We start from the raw sequence: 23,378 nt of genomic DNA on the forward strand, positions 1-23,378 counted from the left end.
GGGCGATAAAATAAATCTTCTGAAACAAATAATGAGGAAACCAGACCCACAACCTTTTTCCAATGTGTATACAAGACCTAATTTATTTTGTGCTCCTAATCCAGAAGTCCATTCTCAGACAGAGCTCCATCATATTTCCACATCTCTGAGGACCTAAGAGAAATCTGATTTCTGGAAGAAGCATTTTTCTCTACCATGATAGAACAGTACAGAGAACTGTGTATAATATCAGTTATATAATATAATATATTTCTATAATAAAAGCCACATGAAAACAGAATGGGCCAGCTGAAATAAGTCTGTTAGTTACAGGTTTGTTGCTCTTGTAGACTAAAAGCCTCAATTTTCTTCTTAAGGGTTTTCAAGACAGTAAAAGGTAGTATAGGGACCAGCTCATGGCTTGATGAAGTCATCAGATTTATTCTCAGCATAGACACTAATGCAAAACATCTCAAATTTCAGATAGATACACTTTCCAAAATTTCTTATAGTTCTGTTTTACACATGGATGCTCTGTCATCCTACAGCCCAGTATCAACACTGAATTCCCTAACACATTTGAGAGAAAGACGCCTCATACACAACAACTCAGTCTTGCAGTCTCCCAGAAGGGCTTTGGAAAGCCCAGTTTGTAAACAAGGCACAAAACCAAAAGAAGACATCATCTATTTACTTATTATTACCCTCAGAGGTGGGAAGGCAACGTCTCTCAAGCAGAGGAGTAGTAACTGAGGTCAGCTGGTCCTGCCAAGAGATGCTGATTTGGACAAGCAAGCACTGAACAGCCCTCAGCAACCAAAGTCAAAGCATTTCCCAATCAATATAATCTCCCTAATGAACAAACTTTATGTGCTAAGTACTTTCCAGGGCTGTTTCAATCAATTTCTCCTTGGACTTTTCTGTCCCATATTTTTGCAACTGCTCTTTATCTGGCTTGTTTAGCTTGTTGGAATAAACCTTCCAATTATACCAGGACTTGCAATGGCAAAGTCAACCACTGATGTAATCCATGTTAAACCATATGTTGTACCTTATGAGGAAAACACCATGGAAAATAAATCAATTTAATGCAACTGCACCCTCCAATGATTAAGCCTACAACAATTAATATCAAATCCTTGCTAGATTCAATGGATCAGCCTTCTCTGCAATGTTTGTAAATTAACTTTTAAATCACAGATATTGGGACATGAAAATTAGAAAAAGGAAGGTTGTTAGTATATTAGATTCAACTAAACTGTGATGTGCCAGGGATTCTTAAGAAGAAGCAAAGTTGAAAAATAAATCTCCTGCTTTAAGGACTAGTTAATGCTTATCACACTCACTGCAATGACATCTGCAAAATCTCAAATTTAGGTAAAAAAAAAGAAGTTTCATGATGCTTCCCCACCTTGAGGTCCTTTTTCTCTAACACCACCATATCTCAGAGTAATAACAACCATGAAGTTTTTCCTTACTACATCCTTCAAGCTATATAATCTGATTTTCCATGTATCATCCCATGCCTCCTCTCTCTCATTTAATGTGGGCTACTTTGCAATGTGTTTTTCCTGTCCATCCTTGAGTTTCTTTCTGTCAGTAGGCACAAAATGCTGCAAGCACCTTTGAAAATAACCTGTTTGCTCCTGGCCATGAAAACAGAAAAATGAAAGTGTGAGGCTCTCAGCACACTTAAACACAGTTACAACTGAATGTACCATTTGTTAATTCCAACAACCACATTAAGATTAAGTATCAGACCCCTTTAAACCCAACACAGAAAGAGTTGAGAGGTTGGTCACAGTGTGTGGTTAAGCTAAATTAATGACCCAAAATGCATTCCACATAATATGCTATTATATGTTTATTACAGTATCTCTGACAGTCTAAATTAACAATAAGTTAAAGTCTAAGTTGTGATTTCACTTTTGACAATATCTTACTACAACTAAGTCTTAAATATCTGCACTTGGCCACAGACGTAACTGAAGGTAATGGAGTCAAAAACTGCAGACTAATTGCTTCAGATGAAGCCTTATTATCTCTCTAATTTCAAGATTAGCAGCAGTTAAGCAGCAATAGAAACTACTTTAGCCAAGGCATTGTGAAACTTTATGTAAAATTTACTTTCATTTTATCTGTCTTATGATGTTATAAACAATAAAAGTAACAGCCATTTGTTTTCAGAACAAAAAAGGATGTTAAGGTGAAGGGTTAAAAAAAAAACAAAACAACAAACCAAAGACAACAATTCAGCCTTCAGATCTGCTTGTTTTTTGCTATTTAATTCAAACTGATTCTCTTCCCCTTTCTAATGGCTTTTTGAATGTTCTTTTAACTTATAAGCTCAGCTCAACTCTTCAAAACTGTTTCCTTCAGTGTCTCACACCCTCCTTGACCATGAGACACACTCAGGGCTTGGTTCCCTGCTCAGCTTAGACTTGTGTGTTTATGGAGGTGCAATGAGGGCACGAGGCTTTGCCACCCTGGGGTGGGTGGTGGGCGCCCACCAAAAGACTGAATGGACACCCCAAGCCTGAGGAGCAGCAAAGAGATGATGTCTGGATGCTCCTGCTCCCTTGGTGACTCACCAGGATCCCACCACTGACTCTTCTCCATCCCAGCACTCACCAGCTCTAACAAAACTGGTCCATCATCTGCCTGTGATAATCTGCATTTCAGCTTTTTTAAGGTGGTTGTTTTAGACAGGGAAATGCTCCTCCCTCACCAGCAAAGCAAGGAGGTTGTCCCATCCTTTCCCCAGCCTCTCCTGCCATGGCCATTAGCCCAGAGGCACATCCCCAGGTGCTGGCACTGCAGGGCCATTTGACAAGACAAGATCCCAAAGCAGAGAGCCCCTGTTATGCTTCTGTGAGCAGATGTTGTTCAGCAGTCTAGGGCAAAACCCTCTCTGAGAAATTATGGTCTAACTGCACTTTTCACCTGCAATTTCTTTCACAAAATTGTATCTCATAATAGTAATAGCCCTACATTTCTTGCCACCGAGCATTTATCATGCAGACAGCACACAGGCTGTCTCTCAACAAAAAGCTTCAGTCCAGCAGCAGCAAGGGCAGAGGCAGTGAGGGCACTCAGGGACGGGGAGTACAAGGGAAAATGAGAGAAGCAGAGCCCTTTCCCTGAGCAAGAGGGGGACCTTGACCATATTCTCCCTCTTGTTGTTTTGGGAATCTTTTTCCCAGCTGGCAAAGACAGCTGCTGCCTTTCCCCCACCATACCCCTCACACAGAAAAGAAGGCCATGTCTCTGGTTACTGTGTTATTTAGTTATTTGTTTTGAAGGCAGGGTGTTTCTGAAGGGAACAGGTTTATCTGAGAGCTGGCCAAAATAAACTCCTCTTTGCTGCTTTGCTCAAGGCAGGGAGGTGAACAAGGCCCTGAAGCTCCTTCCTCCACAAGCATCTTTCATCACCAAATCCAATCCTACTTGTGCTGTAATTCCCATAACTAGACCAGAGAGTTAATAGTCACCCTCTAGCCCCCTCACCATCTCTTCTCTCATGAGTCACAGAAAAGTTTCCTAATATCAGCAGTTTCCTAAATTTTATATAGTAAAGGATTTTATATAGTGAAGAATTTTCACTAATGGAGATGGGAAGTAACTATGTCCTCTCTGCTGCCATCACACTCAAGAGCTTCCAGCAACTTCCACAACTGTTTTCAGGGCTTTCTCTCTACACCAGACCCTGAACTCCAGCCTTGGCTCATCCCTTCATCCTGACTTTTCGGAAGATGCTCTCCATCAGCCTGCCCAGCACCAAACTTCAGCTTCTGGCTTCCATTTCTGAAAGGCTTTGGTTTAACCTATGACCACACATATCCTTGGCTCATCATCCCTCATTTACATTTCCATTTAACCTCTCTGGCTCCCAATTATACTTCAGTATTTCTACTGAAAAAATATTATTTACTCCTTGTCAAAAAGGTGTCTGTATGATGCAATGGGCAGGTGAAAGATGCATCTCCATCTTACCTTTAAGTACAAAATTGCTTCAAGTTCCCAAAATCTTAGAATTATACAATTCTGTGCATTATCTCTCTCTCATTTGCAAGTTTGCTTATAACTGTCTCAAGTCCTGACAGCGTTTACCTTTATCTTGATATTTTTTCTGCTGAAATTCTTATTCATATCTAAACCTTCAGAATGAGTTTTAACTTTCAGGTTTTCTCCTGCGACCCTTTCCCTACATTCTCCAAACATCAAGAAGTGCATCTCTCTGATATCTCAGGTACTTGTGCAGCCTGAGTTACTATGGTATCTCAGAACTCCATATTTCACATAGCTGTCCTCAGGAGACTCCCAGATATTTTTTCCCCCCCAATTTTAGGCAACATGGACTATCTCAGCAGAAGAGAAGCTGCTGACTGCCACTAAGGATCCAACACTCTTGCTCAAAGCCACAGTGGATGTCTGCACACAGGAAGGACTGAGTTCCATACTCCACAACTGAGTTGTCATTCAAAGCCAACCAATAATCTCACTCAAAATTTGGTACTAAATCAGAAATTCATATCAACTTGTCTTTCCATTCTTGACCACCTTCACTGATTTCAAATACAGTCTCTCTCCAAATTTATGTTTAACAAAGGTTTCAAACTTGCTGAAGGCACTCCTCTCACAGTTAGTTCTTTACATCTGCACTTTGAAGGACTGTGCACACTTTCCTGGTCCATTGCTGCTGGCACTCTCCTTTCTCTGATTCTATTTCATTTACTTAAATCCAACTTAAGAATCAGAGGGGACAGAACAGAAAGGCGAAAGAAAAGATGAAGGGGGAAAAATGAACAAAAGATCAAAAAATATGAATGTAAAACATACAGAATATACTGTGTTAAAAAATAGACATTACTGTACTCTACATCATTTAAAAAGTGCTGCCTTTTCTCACATCATCCAAAGCAACCAAGATTCACCACAACTTAATGCCTGATAAAGATCACAACGAAGCAGCATTAAAGAACTGAAAGCAGGTGCAACGACTGTTCATGAAATGCCTGTAGCAATGCCCAGCACTGCTAATGGACCACAGCTGGAATGACACATCAAATTCTGTAGGAGTCTGGGGGCATTCAAACACATCCCCATGACCCCAGATCAACAGTGAACTTCAGAGGCAGATTATTCTGCCCTTATCCAACAGCAAAAAAATTATATATATATATATATATATATATTTAATGGGAAAGAATGGAACCCAGGTCACCTCTGCCAGGAATGGAGGGAGCAGCTGTACCAAGGACAGTGGCAGAGCACATTCCACTTGGTCAAGGTACAAAGAGCATGCAAAATTTACACAATCTTAAGCAGCATCTTGTAGAAATGTACGAACTTTAGAGCTCATGTGGCCTTCCAGAGACCTTCCAGAAGCACTTCTACTTCAGCACTGGATACTGAAAAGGCTTTTCTGCAGCCTCTTGTTTTGAGACTCCAGTTTTACACCAGACATGTTCCTTTCCACCTCTGTCTCTCCCTTCCCATCTCTTAGCTGACTGCATTCCTTGTGGCAAACTAATAGCTAGAAAAGACTGCCAGTTTGATGCAATTCCATGGTCTTGAATGCAGTGTTCTCAGGAGTGCTATTACAGAAGTTTAATCTCTTGAGGAATAGATCAGATACCATTAAGAGAATGAAAAATTATTCTCTATGATTCCTGGAGAAAGCCTGTGTTGGGTATAAAATAAGACATGTCATTTAAAGAGTTGCTATCAAAGAAAAAAAGTATTCTTTCATATGAATAATTTTATTAAAAAAAAAATTATGCCCCCAAACGGCAAACAGTTCCATTAAAAACTACAGAAACCTATTGTTTTCTATGCAAATCAGAGCTTTCTCCTTTTTCCCTTCTCTTTGGCAGACACCTTCCCAAAGTGCATTGCCCCTGATTTCTGCACAGCTGTAATAACCTGAGCCAGGATATTGCAACGAGAATGAGGGACTCCCAGAAGCAGGGCCTCACCTTTGGGATGTGACAGGTTTCAGCTCCAGCCAGGAATGTAGGAGCTCTCCTGTCACAAGTCACTGAGATAACACACTAAATTAGCTCATCTCCCAGGAGACTCACTCCCACCTGTTCAACAGCTCCAGGCCAGGCTCCGTTCAGCCCAGTGCAGGATCTGGGCACCTCAGAGGCATTCCATGGTGCTATTCCATTCCTCTGCATGGATTCTGTGCCACTGGGATGCTGCACTGGGGAGTCTGACTGTGCCAGATAATGGCTCTGTGAATCAGAGCTTTCTTGTGAATTCACAGATCAATCTGCTTACAAACATTCAGTTAAAATGTGGAACTTCAAACCTTGCTAAAAAAGACAGAGGGTTCAGCAGTGGCTCTTTGTGATCTAGGATACAACAGAAATATATTGACAAATAAAAGGGCAAAGTCCCTTCCCTGCTTCAAAGAGATAAAATTCACAACTTATAATTCACCACTGTACACCACTGCCTGTTTACAATGTGAAGGGATCTTGCACTCTTTGGACATAATTTGTATTGCTCATGTGCTGTAGGGAGGCTTTGTTGTCACAGAGGATCAGGATTGTTGCATTCTTTCATGCGAAGCGTGTACAACCAACCAAGACATTTGGTACCCAGGGGCAGTGATTTTCTGGACAGCAGCCGAGTGAGCAGAGAAGATCTGGAATGATTTTAAGTCACACCTCAGAGGAAAAAAACATGTATACATGTATAAGGATATCTTTGGATACAGGAATGTAGCTCACATGGAGTTATGTTTGTTTGACTTCTAGTCCTTCTGTTCCTTTCAGAACTGCACTACTGACCAAATCTCTCAGTTGTACACATCTACCATGCTCCCACTCACATTTATAGTAGACTCAGAGTACAGAAACTGGCTTCATTTCAGATGATGCTTAGAGAGAAGATGCTGAACAGCTACTAAAGAACATGCACACCAGTCTGGAATGCGTTTGAAAGAAATCCCAATCAAAAATGTATGTTTGGGATCTCAGTATCATCTCTTTGACCCTCACAGGGTGGGTACATACCACTTCCCAGTGTGAGCACATCCATATTTTTTTAATTTAATCTACTCTGGGAATGAATTAACAGCACAGGATTCAGTTCACAATGATAGAGAACATTTACGACCTTGCAGGAAGACAGGGATTGGCATTCCCAGGTACAGAAATCCCAGAATTACCTGAATTAAAACAACACAGGGGGCATGTCTGCATAATTCAGCTGAAGTGCACACTTAGCTTCTTATTTGGATAAAGTTACACAAGTAGAGGCACCTTTCAGCATAGTATATTAGATACTCCAACTGCACTCACTCCTCAAGATACTACAGGCTATTTCTGTGAAGTAGAGTGGCAGGGGAACATTAGCAGCATGAAATATTAATCTTTCCATCATTTTGTTCTTGAGTCTGGTCTAGGTTTTCCAAGTAAAATGTGTTCTCTTTCCACTTGAAGACACCACACCTCTTATTTGGAATTCCAGCTGTTCTGTAAAATTCAGAATTGATTACCTTAATGACAGCTAATAGGCAGAACTGTTCTATTGATCTGATTCCACTCCTCCTTGGAGCCCACTTCAATAAGACAGCCCTCAAGCTATTTTGTCTCCTCACTTATTTTTTGGTCTTTTACATGGATTCCATGCAGTCATTAACAACCTTGTCTAGGACACGAGCACATTTCAGAAGAGGATCTTGCTCCCCATAAGCCCTTGACAGTTCTTCTCTACACAGCAAAAGAAATGAGAACAATCCTTATCCTCAGTGTTCAAATACCCAATTAACCAATCAACCCTTTAAATATGTTTTATAAAAATTGTTCTTTGAGAATCTGTGATCTTGTTATACTTGATGTGCTGACTCACTTTTTAAAATATTTAAAAGACTCATTTTAGCATTATGCCTGTTACCACATTTTCATTAAAAAATCAGCCTCCTTATCTTTATATATGACTGCAGAGCTATTTGCAATCCCAAAGGCCATTAAAAGTAGCAAGAATTGGGCTAAACTAAGATAACAAATTTACAGGCTTATGTTAAAACTCAGAGCTCTTCTGCATGTATAAATAGCCAGAGCGTTGTCAGAGCACTTGACCTGCTGTTGCTATTTTCTTCCCCTTTTTTAATGGAAAAGTGTTTTAATGGCATATCCACACACCCAGCTAACAAACCCAGAGGGGGAGAACAAGATTCTCTAGTCCTGTGAGCCAGATCCTGAGTCTATCACTGTCTTTGCCATGCACTCCTGAGCACTGGGTTGAGCAGGAAGCAGCTGTGCTGATGGTGCACTGCACTGTGCCCAACTCCAGCCCTCTGAACAAGAAACCACAGCTGCACCAGGAGCAGCCAAGGCACCAGAGGCACCACGTCCAACTCACATCTTGATCAAGCAATCACAGCTTGACAGTAACAGACAGCATTACTTATCACTTACAGAATGTTCTCTCTACATGATGTCCAAAAGGCTTAGAGTTCAGACCCATGAGACAGATAAGCAAGGAGATAAATGACTGGAATTCTGAGCAGTTTAACTGGCATGGAGGTGAGCAGCATTGCTTACCAGAAAGGAATTGTATAGAAACATTTTTAATTACCTAAGGAAGAAAGGGATTGCCTGCCTTCAGCAGCTGAAGCAGTGCTTTGCTTATCTCCACATCCCAATCATTTTCTAATTATTATCATTTTTGGAAATCTCAAGACAGAACACGACTTCATTTTCATATATAGACACACGAGTCTAAAGTAGATTTTTAAATTTATGCCTGCAAAGCTTGTGCAGGTGTTTTCAAACTTTCCCCACCCTGTTCCTGCAGTGTCTTTTCATGGCCTGCTTCTGTTTGGGTTAGTGTGGTAGGACACAGCACAGATTGAAGCCAACTGTGACACTTGCTTGCCTCTGGATCCAGGGAATGTCACAGCAAGGAACACAGAAAAGGGATGGACAAAATCTCTTACGACAGCAGCAGCTGCTACTGAAAAAGACTCAGTTCTCTACAGCCAGTCCAGCACTTTGCCTTCAATTTTTCTCTAAGCTACATTTTTCAGTTTCTTGATCACTTTTAAGAAAGGAAAAAAAGCTCAGTAATTCTTGATATGCATAAGCCTGGAAATAGAATTTCAGCTAGAAATAGAATTTGAATAGAGCCTTTTTTCAGTTATGAACAGTTTTAGATAAAATAAGGGTTTAGATCTGCTTTTGGTGTTGGAAGATAAAAGTGCACTCAAATCAATAGACAGAGATTGGATTCAGCCCCCTGCTGTCAAGCCATTTTACTAATAATGTATTGTGAAAACAATAAAAGAAATGATGGCAGTGAGCAAAGTTGCTCACAGACTCAGACATTAATATTCATCAATATGATTGATATTTATATATTCTTGATATTTCTATTTCATGCTCACACTAGGGCAGAGCTGAGAGAGCACGTACTTCCAGAATATTTAAGTGTACCATATGGGTATAATTGCAATTCAGCCAGTTATGGAATATACTCAATCAAGATTCTGCATATACTAAAGACCTATTCTGAGCATTTTGTACTTCATGTAGGAAAGACATGGCATGCCAACAGCAAAATGGCACTAGGCAGGTAACACTACTTGAAACAAAACCACCTCTGCTTTATAAAAATGCAGCATATACTTCTTGACTTACAAAACTTAACACTTTGCACAGCTTTAAAAAGAAGGAAGGGACAGCCCCATAGCCCTGTTCACTCAGAAAAGGCACTTATAAACCTCTGCCTCCCAGAAACACAGGTAGACTCATTTTAACCTGCAGCAAACAGTGACAAAAATATATATTCCAAAAGCATTGAAGAGACAAGAGAAGTCCAACACCTGCAGGGTTAAATGAAGGCATAACCCCAAATATCAAAGTTGTTTTCTTCTTTTTTTCTCTGAACCATTGAGCCTGTGTGTTTTGGTCACTGGTGTAATGTCACCCTGAAAATGCAGATTATATGATGCTGTTTGTGGTGCTTAGTGTCTTCCCATGTTCTTTCCTTCCCTAAAATACTGTACCAAGAAAAAAAAAAAGAAAAACAATACGTGAGGCTCTCAGCCTATCACTCCAGGAAGAACTATTTTAAGAATTAATTTGTGCCCTGAGAGATCTGTTTAAATTAGCCTCCTGTGCTGTCCTAACCAAAGATTAATGTGGAGAACTTCCAATGTCTTAAGGAGATGAGGAACAATTGCAGAACTGGAGGGTCTGGGCTCCACCTCAGTGCCCCAGGCATGGGTAGGGGAAGGTGGGGATGAGGAGAAGGGAAATGCTGATGTGCCAGTGCCCCCAGAACCCAGGAACCTTCCCCAGCCTCAGCTGGAGCTCCGAGATCGCAGCCAGACTTTCCCTTATGCCACCACTTCCTAACTCTGCCCATCCTTTACAGCTGAGGATGAATCTCTTTTTTTTCCTGCCACCCGCTGCTTTTTAGACAGGGAAAGTTTTGACTTCATTCCATCCCAGTAAATGCAGGCAGAGAGGAATATCCTCCAAAATACAGGCTTGAAAGAGAAAATGAAATCTTTAACTTTCTACCTCTCCAGAAACACATAAAGCACCTACCAAGAGAAATAAATTTAACCGAGTTCAGATATGCTGTGAGCACAGCAATTTGCCCCAAAGCCAGTAGGAGTTTTGCCTACTTGCAGCTGCTTTTTGCCCCTCCTGCCATCCCTGCTTGCTCGTGCACAGCCTGGGCACACGCTGTACCCTGAAGTGCCCCTCCATGACAATGCCAGGCAAGAAAAATTCACTGAAAGTGCATGACAAAGTCAGAAGCTGAACACGACTTTTACAATTTTATATCTATCTGCAGAGGGGCTTTTAAATACCCTTGCCCCCTTCTTCCAGTGAGAAAGGGCCTCCATCTCAACATACTCCCCCTCCCAGCACACATGTAAGGAACAAGTTAGAGAACAAACCTCTACAGCCTTCAGCAAGAGGTACAGGCTGTTAAATTAGCACAATTTCAGCTTTCCCCCCAAATCTCCACACACACCAAGAAAGCAGACCTTGAACCCAGCTACACAGCACTTCCCTCCTGCCACTGGCTGGTGACTCAGTTGACAATTTTAAAACACACAGCAGAAAGATTTTTTTAAAAAAAATCATAATAATCATACAAGAAACACAAAGCTACACATTGCAAATCTGTATCTCTTTGAAATTGAGGAAAATAAGCATTACCTGGTCTTGCTGTTGGGCTTGTTTCCCTGATGCATTTTGCTCCTTGGCTGTAGTCATGCTCACCTATTTGTGCCCACTGCAGTGGCAAACAGGATTTTACTCTGTGTGTGTGTGTGTGTGTAAGCTTGTCTGTGTGTTCAGACATACACGCACACACACACACACACAAAGACTAAAGGGATACGGATGAGTAACTAGTCCATCACTTAATCACCAGCTGAGAAATTTCCCACCCCCACAAAAAGAAATAAATAAAAATGCAATGTAAAAAAGCACTAGTCTGGCTGTCTTCCCCCTTGAGCCTCTAAAATAAAAGCAGAAGCAGGAGCAGAGAGAAGGATGCTGTGGGGGCTTCTTCAATTAGCAACAGCCTCTGCAATCGTCACAGAAACAATGATAACTGCTTGGCAACCAGCAACTGGCAGCTCGGAGCCGGAGGCAGCGATGTGGTCCTCGCTCCCTCCCCACCTCCACGGCGGCCGCCCGCGCCTTGCGCATGCACCGGGCTGGCGGTGCGGCTCGCAGGGATGTGCGCGCCCGGCGCTGCTCCATCCCCCTCCCGGAGCGGCGCCGAGCGGGGCCGCTGCCCGTCCCGTATCCCCGCATCCCCGCTGCCCCGTCTTCCATCCCCGCGGGGCCGCGCACCCGCGGAGTTTCTGGCAGGCGCGCTCTCGTCTTCTCGCAACTTAGGGAGGCTCTGTCAGTGCCCGGCTCTGGGGCAGAGCCGTGCCAGGGCAGTCTCTGTCCAGCAGAGCCGTGCCCAGCAGAGCCGTGCCCAGCAGAGCCGTGCCAGGGCAGAGCTGTGCCCAGCAGAGCCGTGCCGTGCCCAGCAGAGCCGTGCCCAGCAGAGCCGTGCCCAGCAGAGCCGTGCCAGGGCAGAGCCGTGCCAGGGCAGACCAGCAGAGCCGTGCCCAGCAGAGCCGTGCCAGGGCAGAGCCGTGCCCAGCAGAGCCGTGCCCAGCAGAGCCGTGCCCAGCAGAGCCGTGCCAGGGCAGAGCCGTGCCCAGCAGAGCCGTGCCGTGCCCAGCAGAGCCGTGCCCAGCAGAGCCGTGCCAGGGCAGAGCCGTGCCCAGCAGAGCCGTGCCGTGCCCAGCAGAGCCGTGCCCAGCAGAGCCGTGCCAGGGCAGAGCCGTGCCCAGCAGAGCCGTGCCAAGCAGAGCCGTGCCAGGGCAGAGCCGTGCCAGGGCAGTCGCTGCCGCCCCGCTGCCAGCGCTGCTCCCGAGGATGCCCCGCGCTGCCGGGATGAAGCGGCTTCCCAGAGATGGGGCGCAGGGAGCTGCCCCCTCACTGCCCAAGGGTGAAAGGTGGCCCCAGCCTCCCGCAGCCCCCTCCATGTCCCCGGTGTGCCTGTCTGCTGTCGTGGTGCCATGTAGGTCACGTTGCAGGGTGACACGCGGGCGCGCGTTCCCTGCTGCAGCTCGCTCCCTGCGGCTTCTGTGCCACAGCAGAGATCTCTCCGACACATCAGAGCTGTCAGAGGAGCCTCCCGAGGCCGCTCGCCCACCTGGCTGTCACCGGGGGGGTGACACGGGGTGTGACGGGCACGAGGCACAGAGCGAGAGCCACGCTCCGGGAAGGAGCCCTGGCAGGAGTGGACAGAACTTAGAGCAGCACAGTTCGGTGTTTGCTCGGGACTGATGAGAGACCTCACCCACCCCAGCACCCGGTGACACGAAAATGCCACGTTTGCTGCCTCTCCCATCTTCACCTCCCACCCAGCACAGCCAGGATGGAGCCCAGAGCTGTGCTCGGGGCTGTGGTGCTATGTAAAGCTAAATGTTCTCTCACTCACGTGGTGCTGGGATCTCGGCTGAGTCTGCTAAGGAAAGGGAACGTCACAGTGTTTATCTGTCAGGGAAGTGATTATGCCTCATTTGATCCCCAATTTTACAGCACGGGTTTATTATACAAGGTCACATTCACCAACACCACTGCAGTCAATATCTCCTTACACATGGGATAATTTGATCCTTGCTTCAGGAACAGATCAACAACAGGCCAAGTTTCCCTAAAGATATCTACAAGGCAGCACTCAGACTTCCTAACTGTTTCTTCATTTTCACCATTACATTCCCAGGAGTTCATAGGAACCATGACAGAAAAGATCTGCAACACAGAATTGTGCTGGTAGTAAACTGGACAATCTTGCCTTTTCCCATGTGCCACAATCCAGGCAACAGCTCATTTAAAAAATAAGTGAATAGCACCTCTCTAACAAGAAACAATAATTTGCATTCAAATCTAACAGCCTGTGTTGATTTCTTGCTGAATTATACTCTGACACAGTCCTAGCTTACATTGCAATTCCATCTCTTTAGTCCCCATAGTTTAAGTCCCAGTATTTTCTAAATGTTTACTGTGAGGTTATTGTTCATACATTTTCCTCAGCCATCAGAACAGAATTGTTTTCAAGGTTTTATATAAGTGGATCAGTTTGAATTTTCCAATTGGCTTGGTCTACTTTTCTACCTGTTGTGAGTGGTAATGAAGGCTTGCTTTACTACACACTTCTGCTATTTTTCTTTCCAAAAGGAATTCAAATGAAACAAAACTGTATTTGGAATTGGTGTGTTGGTTTGTTTTTGTGGTTTTTTTTTTTTTTTGGTTGTGGGATTTTTGTTGTTTAGTTGGTTGTTTTTTATTTTACTCCTCCACTGTACATGGTGGAAATTTCTGCAAAACAGATCCCTTTTTAAAACATGGGCCATTCACTGTGTCCCTGACCCCTCAGTACCTACACTGGCAATCCCTGAACTTAATTGCACTTCATGCCCTTCCCCTGCAGATTCAATTCTTTCACAGTTAACAACTTAAGACACAGTTTTCACTGTTGTTCTGGAAATGGCCACTCTCCCTTACAATGGAGATTTTTTTTCCCACTAAGCTTGTTGTTGGACACAGAAGAAGTTAATTGTGCTAATTAGTCCAGCAGTTAGCTATGCAAATGCATGTGGCTGAGCCTGATTACATGGATGCATTAGGAGGCTGCTGACTGCATCTCCCAGTGCTTGGCACAGCCACCCCAGTGTTTCTGAAATTCCTTGATCTCCCTGCCTGGCTGTACCTCCTTGTCACCCCTGACCAGGGCAGAGTGTGCCATCCCCTCAGATGGCACCAGCTGCTCACTGCCTGAGGATGTGGCAGCAGGGGCAGTGACAACCTCAAGCTCTCTATCACCCTCCTGCCTTTAACAAAGGGGTTCTAGGTTGCCAAACACCTCCTGGGGGAGACACTGGAGGAGGAGCAGTGGCCACTGCCATTCAGAAGTGCTTACTAGTCACAGGCAGAGAATAATCTCACACATTAGCTGGATGAGGCTGTCCCTCCTGACCTCTGAGCTGTGTTAGGGTACCAATGCTATTCCTTGCCTGAGTCATCCCTGATGAAAGATTAACAAAGGACCTAACAAAGGACAAGAATCTGAACCTGCCAAAGCCAGCAGGCAGAAGGATGGGTCCCAGACAGCCCCATTTGGGGCATGGCAGGAGGCACTGGCAGGCAAGGACCCTGGGAATACAACCTTCCCATCCATCCCCCTCCACAGCATCCCAGCTGATCACAAGGATACAGGGAGCAGGCTGTTCCTCCCTGCCAGGCTCAAGTATCCAACAGGCTGTTCAACCTCTACTACCCACACCTGAAACATGTTTGTCCCCACTCCCTGCCCATGCCACGGGAAGGTGTCAATCTCCAGACTCACTCCCTGCCCACACAAACTGCATCTCTGCCATGAGCATCCTCCATCAATCCATGTGGTCCACACTGTGCCACCACTGGGACAGCTCAGGAGCACTCTGAGCACTGAGAGCTCTCGTCATCAACCAAGATGCATGTTCAAAATGCCAGCTACAATCACATGAATGCCATCCCCATGCTCGACAGCAATCACCTCCTCAGGCCCCACAGCAGGACAGAGCCAGCTCCCTCCCATGAGGAGGGGAACCAGCAACAGGTGACAGGAGCTGTTCCAGCTTCTCCACCCATCTTCACCCAGAGTGCTTGTTTCAACAAAATTATGCAGCACTGCAGTAATACAGATAATTTTTAATTACCTTGTTACAAATTAGTCACACATGTCCTAGAGCATTTTCTGTTAGAAGGAAAGTGCTTCATTCTCCCGAGACTGGCAGGAACAAGATTGTGGTCTGGGATAATTCTTAAAATTCTCCTTGGAGTTCACAAAGTCACCACAAAACTTCTTCCTGCTCAAAGATTGTTGAAATCCTTGAACACTGCAAAGAGGAATGAATGTTCCAGTGGCTCTGGAGGATAAGGTGGAACAAAAGCTCAAACTGTCATCACCACAAAGACTTGTGAACTCCTAGGAGCTAAAGCACAGCAACCTTTTTTATGATGAAGCATTACAGCAACGTGTGATAGAAAAGGAGCTGTTTGTTACTTCTCCCATACATTTTTAAGCAGATCAGGGTACAAGGCCATCCTTGATTCTGGCCTTCCCTGGCAGCAGAGGTGTCTGGATACAGAGCAGCTCCTTCATGGGAAGCAGCCATGGGCTCTCAGGAGCCAGTGCAGAGCACTCCTGCTCCCTGTGTGTTACAAAAGCCAGACCCACAGCAGCCTGAGCTCACAGTGAGCCCTGCAGCTGCACACATCTGCTCCAGGGAGCACAGACTGACGGGAGATAAACAGCAGCAGCAGCAGCAGGTACAGTTAGTGGATGCAGAGCCCTTCTGCTCCACTGAAACCTGGGGTTTTAGCTGTACCACACTGGGTTATTTATTCATCCAGGATGAATAAATAACCCAGTGTGGTACAGCTAAAGCCACAGCAAGGAAGTTGAAGCCAGTGGGCAAAGTGGGTAGAAATTAATTCTACTTGATTAACCATACATTTGGTCAGTCTGCTAATGTACTTCTTTCTCCAGATAATGACCAGATCTCACGGAGTTAGATCTCTGAAATTTTGGGGGGGTCTAAGCCATTAATACCATTAGAATTTGGGGTGCAGTAATGTGTTACCTCCAGCAGAACACACCATGTGGTTTTGTACATTCAGCCTCTCTGAGCTTCACACTTGCTGACAGTTCCCACTGGTTTGGCTGATGTGCTGTCAATTCAGGAAAGACACAATGCCCAGGAAAGCTCATGGCACGAGAAAAATCCACTCAGAGGTATGTTACAAAGGAAAAGATGTGAGGGCTGCATGGTTTTAGGACAGTTCTATAGGTAGTAGACATTTTAAAGAAAACTCAGGAAGAGGGAAAGACTCTGCCAGCACAGGCATCCACTATGAGAAAGGTGAGATAAGCCTTTAAAAATGCTGCAGCCATGGATTTTAGCATTCAGTCATTGGAAGGTTGGTCAAAACTGGCCCACAGGACTCGAGGGGGAACAGTGCTCAGTGTGTGTCGGTGCTGCTGTCCAAGGTGTGGAGGCAGCAGGGTGACAGCTCCTGCAGCAATGGTGGGAGAAGGTCTCCCTGAACAATGCTCTTCTAGAACCAGCAACCTACTCCAGAAAAGAAAAATCCACTCAATCTCCACGACTGATAAAATACCTTTGGTGCCCTATTGCACCACCATTCCAATATTCACAGAGAAATTCCAAGAGGAACAAGAGGGAAGGGGCCATAAAAGTAAAGATGTCCATGGTCCCAAGATGTGTCAGGGCATGCTGGTGACCAGCTACCCCTCCTCAGTCCCAGTGCCAACATCACACCCACAAAACAAGCAATGGCACAGCCCCTCTCCTTCTGGACCTGCATGGCTCAGATGCAGTGAGTCAGAGGGGGCTGTGCCTCCTCTGCAGATCCCTCTGGAGGTCAAGGGCTCCTCACACAGAAGATGCCAAAGAACAGAAAGGTGTAAACCCGTGAGGGCTGCATGGTTAGAAGCTCTTTTTACAGGAGTTTGTGCTTTAGATGCTTCAGAAGCAGGCAGACATTCTGGCTGCTCATTCTGGAAATTTCTGTTCTGTGCTCATCTGAATGAGCTTTGGAGAGTGAGACTTTAATTTTGTTTTGTTCAGAAAGCACAGTTTGTGCCCTGCCCCTCTCCAAGAATGTGACAACACTAATATCACGTTATTGCACAGCAACGTCTCCAGTTGGAATTTGGAATTGGAAACGCTTAGTGGGAGATCAGCTGACATCAGCCCTACTCCTACAAAGGCTGCAGAGCATCTCTAATGCCTACACACCATCCCCAGCACTGCTTCTCATAATAATTCCTATTAGAAGACCAAAAAACCACTTTAGTCTTGTTCCAAGTTAATCCCTACCTTTGGCAAGATTTCTCAGTTTGTCAATGGGCATCCCAAAACTAGTTTTATTATAAAAGAAAGGAAAATCTTTGGCCTTTAAGGATATGCATTAATTAGCTTTATCTTATCTATTATAAAAGAAAGGAAAATCTTTGGTCTTTAAGGATAGGCACTAATTAGTTTTATCTTGCATCAGCCCTGCTACTGTTGCCCCTCTCTGGTTGTCTCCAACATGTTGGTTCTACCAAGGGTTAGTCATGGGAGAGTCTCTATGTCCAGAGGAATTTTCAGAGGCTCCACTGAGGAACTCTCTGTCTTGGGGATCCACTCAGATGGATGATTTTCCAGATTTCAGAGGTTCTGTGAAAGAACTGGAGGCAATAACAGATTATGAATATAGTTACAGTTAAAAATACATCACATTTCCATTACGCATGACCAAAGTCATTAAGAAAGCATGACCAAAATCATTAAGAAAGCAATCTGGTGTGCTATTTTCATTTAGCAGATCAAATCCAGTTTGTTCAGTCAATGCCATTAATTAGTCATTTGCATGAATATCTGTTCCTACAGGGGATACACTTCAAAATGTTCCCACAAGTATGAGAACTCCTGCTATCTGAGACAGCAGGTGTGTGGCAGCAGGGGACACAGGGACAATGGGCATTGCAAGAATGACTCATGTGGCTGCATAATAGTCCTGTGGTGTTGTTACTATTTGTCCATTACTAAAGCCTCACTAAGTTGCCTTTTCTTTTTTTCAATCTTGAGCAGAAGAAGGTGGTTCAAAATTATTATAATAGGTTGATTTGAAGCACTGTGTTCTGCTGCTTCTCATTTCTTGCTGCTGCTCCGAGTTCCAGGACCCCACAGTTCATGGTAAACAAATAAGACAACACGGGCATGCGAGCTGTGAAGAAGTCTGCTCTTTCATGCACAGCTAGAGCTGTTTTGCATAGCACTTTCCTGCCTGAATTGGAGTGTGTCCCTGGGGAACACAGCAGGTACTTGTGCTCTTCTCACTTCTGATTCTGCACCACTTTGGTTTGCCTACCCTAAAGATCAAGTGTGACAGTCAGACTTTTCTATTGAAGTAGTTACTGTTCAAAAACATTACTTTTAATCCACTGTGGGGTTATTTTTTGAGTCAGTGTATATATTTTAATACATCATCCCAGTCTCAAAGGCAGGGGATGAGCAGTGCCGCAATTGTTTGATGCTGTGTTATCCCTGCAAGGAATACAGAACCTGCTGCTGGCTTTTCTCTGCCCCTCTGCCTGCTCCTGCTGGTGTGACCTTGGCAGCTGCAATGCAACAGATGCCTCTTCCTCACTTGTTTATCTGTGTGAGAGAGACTTCTGAGGCCCCAACTTCAGTGCCAGCTGTGAATGGTCTCCAAATTGCTTTTGCAAAGTTTGCTTCCTCACAGTCTGGCTTAGTGTTCCTGCTCCCTGTGCTCTTAGGGATCAATATTCACTGACATTTTCCCTCCACAGCTCCTGGTTATTTCAAGGTAGCGTGTTGTTTTAGGAGTGGAAGAATTTATTTCTTGGCTCTTTTTTTTCTCCTTCCTTCCTTCCTTCCTTCCTTCCTGAACTGAACTGAACTGAACTGAAATATCCATGTCAGAAAATGTAAAAGACATCACCAGGGATGAAAAAATATCAGCCCCCCCCCCCAAATCACTGTCAGGCAGAGAATCCCCATGCTCACAACAGCTGCAAACATATTAGGCTGTTTAGCAGCTTGGAAAAGAGAGAGCCTCATCTTCATTTTTAGCTCCAAAGTGATTTATAGGATGAATAAATGATCTGCATATAAGATGATGACTGGTTTAAATGTAAATGTTGTGAAAGACTTCTTATGTAAGCACATACATTGCCCGAGACTTCCTTGTGCATAAAAGCTGCAGCTGGAGCAAGTGGCTTTTTAAGCATTTGTTTTATGAAGTACACTTTTCATCACAATGGTTGTTATTTTTCATTTACTTTTATATCAGCTTTAACAAAAGAAAAAAAAAGGCAAAAAATACTTTAACTCACAACATGAACCGCACACTTTTAATAGTGAGGGTATGCAAAATAACGACACTGTTAAATGGCTGAGTAAAACATACATTCATCCTAAAGATGTCTCAACTTGAAAGTTGTACCATGGCAACCTCTGAAGTCTCACAGGTGATGGAGGCATAAAGACCAAACAACCTCAGTTTCTGAACATAAACCATGTGGCTCCTGAGGCTGGGCAGGCTGGGCCCACCTTTGGCCATTTGGAGAGGAGCACCTCAGGACTGCCACCACCTGTAGCAGAGGGTGTGACCACTGGGCCCTGAGGGGCGGTGGCCCACTGAACACCACGTTAGCCTCATAACTTCTCTCAACTATTCCCAAACAACACCAAGAGTGCAAAGATCTCTCCTCTGCCACCTGCACTGGTGTTTTCTCTGGTGTTCACTGCCTCCCCAGCAGGCTCACGGGAGCTGGATGGGTTGTGGTGACCACTGCCCTCAGTTTCTGGTGGGCACTATGATGGTTGTGAGGATTTGTTAGCTGGTGTGTTTTTTATCAAGTGTTTCTAGACTTCTTGGGATTAAATCTGTTGTGGTAAGCATATGTTACTGCATTCCTGCTAGCTCTGTGGTAGATAAGCTTTTCCTCCAACCTAAAATAACCTCCTCAAGAGTCTGAACAATGAAAACACTGCCAACACTTGTCTTCTCTGAAAGAGGCACAAAGGGACCCAAAGCCCTTCCTGTCTGCTTCATGTCTTTATTTTTGGAGAAGGCAAACCCACAATGTTTTCAGATTTCTTTCTCAAGTCTGAAAGTGGAGGGAAGAGGCAGAAAACAACACTTGGGCAAAACTCCACTCAGCAGATAAAACAAGTAATGCACAGATTCATGTCACCTCACTGAATTTCCCCCTGTGTGCCTCAGTTCCCACCCTGCATTCACCTTTCTGGACTGCAGGTCTTGCACACTACCTGTCCTTATCCCAGAGGACACACAAAACTGTTACTGGTATGTTGAATGCCCTCTAGTGGAAATGCAATTTATGGAAAATGGGCCAACTGGAAAGGTCTACTTAGAATGCCAATGCTGAGGTACAAGTGTGTGTTTACTAAAATAGATAAAGCAGGTAAACAGAATTAGCTTATTACTACTTCAACTCCAAGAGTTGCTTCTGTTGTGATGAAGTAAACAGAAATCAGAACAATGCCTTGCTCCATGTTTTTTTTTTAAACTGACCAGCAGTTTTGATATGCCATTTGTACCACCTTAGAGAGCTTTCATTTTCATAAGCATGCTAGTACTATGTAATTGTTTTAACTGCCTTAGAGAGGTATTCTTCAGCTCTGAGGATGCTGCACCAAACCAGATTACCAACCCACTTGTAGCCAGATGACACAGTAAAGAAAGTGGAAACCTTACAGCATGATGTACAAACACATGCAGTACATAACTGCCCAAATAGAAACCTAGACAGAACAAATAATTTAAGTAGTGTGGTGGTGAAGTCCTGCTCTTATGTATTTATTTGATCTACCTGTAGCACAAGAAAATTAATGCAGAAGAGATGCATAACACCTATATATCCTATACATCTTACAGGAGAACAGCAGGGCTCTGGGCACAGCAAAAGGGGAAAAAGACATCCTTTATTTATCATTGATAATGTTCATTAATTACAGAGACAGCAGGTATTCAGCAATGCCACCTTGGGCACTCAGGTGGGGCTGGAGCAGGGGCACATTCACAGCCCCTGATGTCCTGCAAGCAGAGGGGATGAAATACTCACATTGCCACTTGAAATGACAAAGGGTGCCTCAACCTTGTCCCTCCTGGAAACAGGGATGAGTTCTCAAAAGGCTGTGGCTGTCAGTGGCACAAGAGCAGCAGCAGCAGAGGTGGGATGTCCAAAATGTACAGGCAGTATAATAAAAAAGTGTCTTGCCAAGACTGCTCCCTGTGCCTTCCCATCTGAGTTGTGTGTTCCTTTGGGGTCTGACAGCCAGGCTGAGGCACAGGGAATGGCTCTGGATGGCTGAGTGTTGCTGAAGGATGCTAGCAGTGCTGAGCAACACCCACTGGGGGACTGAGGACCTCTGTTTAACTCACTGTGACTCAGTATTACCTTGAGATTGCCCCAGCCCAGTTTACAGAGCTTCACACTCTTTTATGAATATGAATAAAATACAGTACAGCCTCCCCAAAACATTGCACAGGTACTCTGATGTACTTAATCATAATTTCCCACACTCAACCCAGAACAAGAAGTGTATCCTTTTTATAGCACTCACTAGTGAGCTTGTCTCCCACACAGTTTTTCCTACATTATTGTTTGATTTTGTATCTCTGACCTTTTGATTTTACCATATTCTGAAGACAGCAAAGTAGAAATAACGACACAAACGTTTCAAAGTATCCTACAAATATGAGCCTCTGAATTCTTGCACAAAAAATTTCTGTGATTTCATTTAGTTTAGAAAATAGCACAAAGAAGGGAAGTTGAGATATTTTGAGACTAACAGAAACTTCCATCACACGGTTACACAAAGCTATGCAGGAATGTGGACTTTTCACCTGGAATATAAAACCCTTAGGGAATCACACAAGTGTGAGCTAGAGTGTGAGAGAGCAAACCAGAGTGAGCCATTTTCTTGTCACAGATAATTAATGCATGTCTCATTTACATACCTCTCCCATTTCATGTCACTGCACATATGAAATATCCCCGTCATATATGCACACATAAAAATCAGCTACAGGTGGTGCATGTGACTGCCTGCACATGTTGTAATCCAACACCAAAGTCCACAAAGAGACAAAAACTGAGCTCACTCCTCTTCCAGCTGGCTGGTGTCCTGCCCTGGCTGCAAGAGGAGATGCAGGAGCACTCAGAACCCACCCACCAGGGTGGGCAGTAGGACACCAATGCCATGTGCTCAGATCATCTTTGCTGTAGACAGTGTGTCCTGAAAAACCCTGGGTCAGTGCCCAACCCTACCTGTGGAGTATCTGCAATGTGTTACCTTTGGAAAGCTCACAAAGTTTTACATTGATGCATGAACTCATGCTAGAAAAAAGTTGCATCACCCATCACTGCATTCTCTGTTAAGCAAATCAAAATTTTTGAAACAAGAAGGGGCAGATTTCATCAGTCCTGAGAGCACTATCAGCCTGTTATTGCAAATATTACCCAAAGACATCTTTTTGGACATATTTCCAGGGATAATAAGGCAGCTTATGGCTTATATTTATTCATGGAATCAGCAGTCTTTTCATTCCTATTGTTCATCTCTGTAGATCAAGACTTCAACTGGTGTGGGAAGTGACTGCAGGATGGGACATTTAGAGGCTTAATCTGCAAGAGCCTGAAATAATAGAAATAGAAGTTGGCCAGCATAAAAAAAAATTTTAAAAAAATCCATCTGCCTTATGGAGCAATCCAGAGCACCAAGTTAACTAATTCTCACCTTGAGCTGCAGTTTGGTGACACCAGAACAAGCAGTAGCTACTCTGAGAGGATTAATATGAGCAGAAAATGAAGAGATTGATGGGCAATGTATCTGAGCTCAGCATGAAAGGGAAAATGTTGTACAAAGTTTTAACAGACATCATTCTTCAGAAGTACCTGGACTGATCACTTTGCCCCTTCCAGCAGTCAAAGAAAAGTCAAAGTACATGGGAAAACTCTAAGCAGCAGATCAGGCTTTTAATTATGTCCAGAAATGAAGAGACAAGCTTTCCAAAATAGATAAATCTATTTTCAACATTTTCGCCCCTTCAGAGATGCCAGAGGCAGGCTGCATGTGATTAAAAGCTACAAAAATAGCAGTTACAGTCTTGCAAGGATGCTTTCAATTGGCATTTTCTTTCAACTGATTTCACTTCAGATAATATTGGCAGCAGGATGCCACAGACCTGATTAAACAGTTCATCTTAACCATTGAGTGCCAGACTGAGACTGTTGGTTCAGCTTTGTGG

At 44.1% G+C, this 23,378-nt stretch overlaps 1 protein-coding gene across 4 annotated transcripts in view; it reads right to left on the bottom strand.

Moving 5' to 3' along the window:
• The window catches only part of DPP6 (dipeptidyl peptidase like 6), a 537,867-nt gene that overhangs the window by 233,015 nt on the left and 281,474 nt on the right, over window positions 1-23,378 (bottom strand). Inside the window, exons 1-2 of one of the 4 annotated variants that reach the window (XM_039712320.1) lie at window positions 15,474-15,483; window positions 11,172-11,343 (exon numbers count right to left, since the gene is read on the bottom strand). The exons of 2 other annotated variants lie outside the window; for them this stretch is intronic. In XM_039712320.1, coding sequence (XP_039568254.1) covers window positions 11,172-11,228 — 57 coding nt within the window. In that variant the 5' untranslated portion in view covers window positions 11,229-11,343; window positions 15,474-15,483. Of the gene's footprint in view, window positions 1-11,171; window positions 11,619-15,473; window positions 15,484-23,378 lie in introns of those variants that run through there. One more of the 4 variants, XM_039712311.1, reaches the window with a different exon arrangement.

Source organism: Passer montanus, unplaced genomic scaffold (assembly GCF_014805655.1).
Source record: "Passer montanus isolate IOZ18808 unplaced genomic scaffold, ASM1480565v1 scaffold10, whole genome shotgun sequence".
Taxonomy (NCBI): domain Eukaryota; kingdom Metazoa; phylum Chordata; class Aves; order Passeriformes; family Passeridae; genus Passer; species Passer montanus.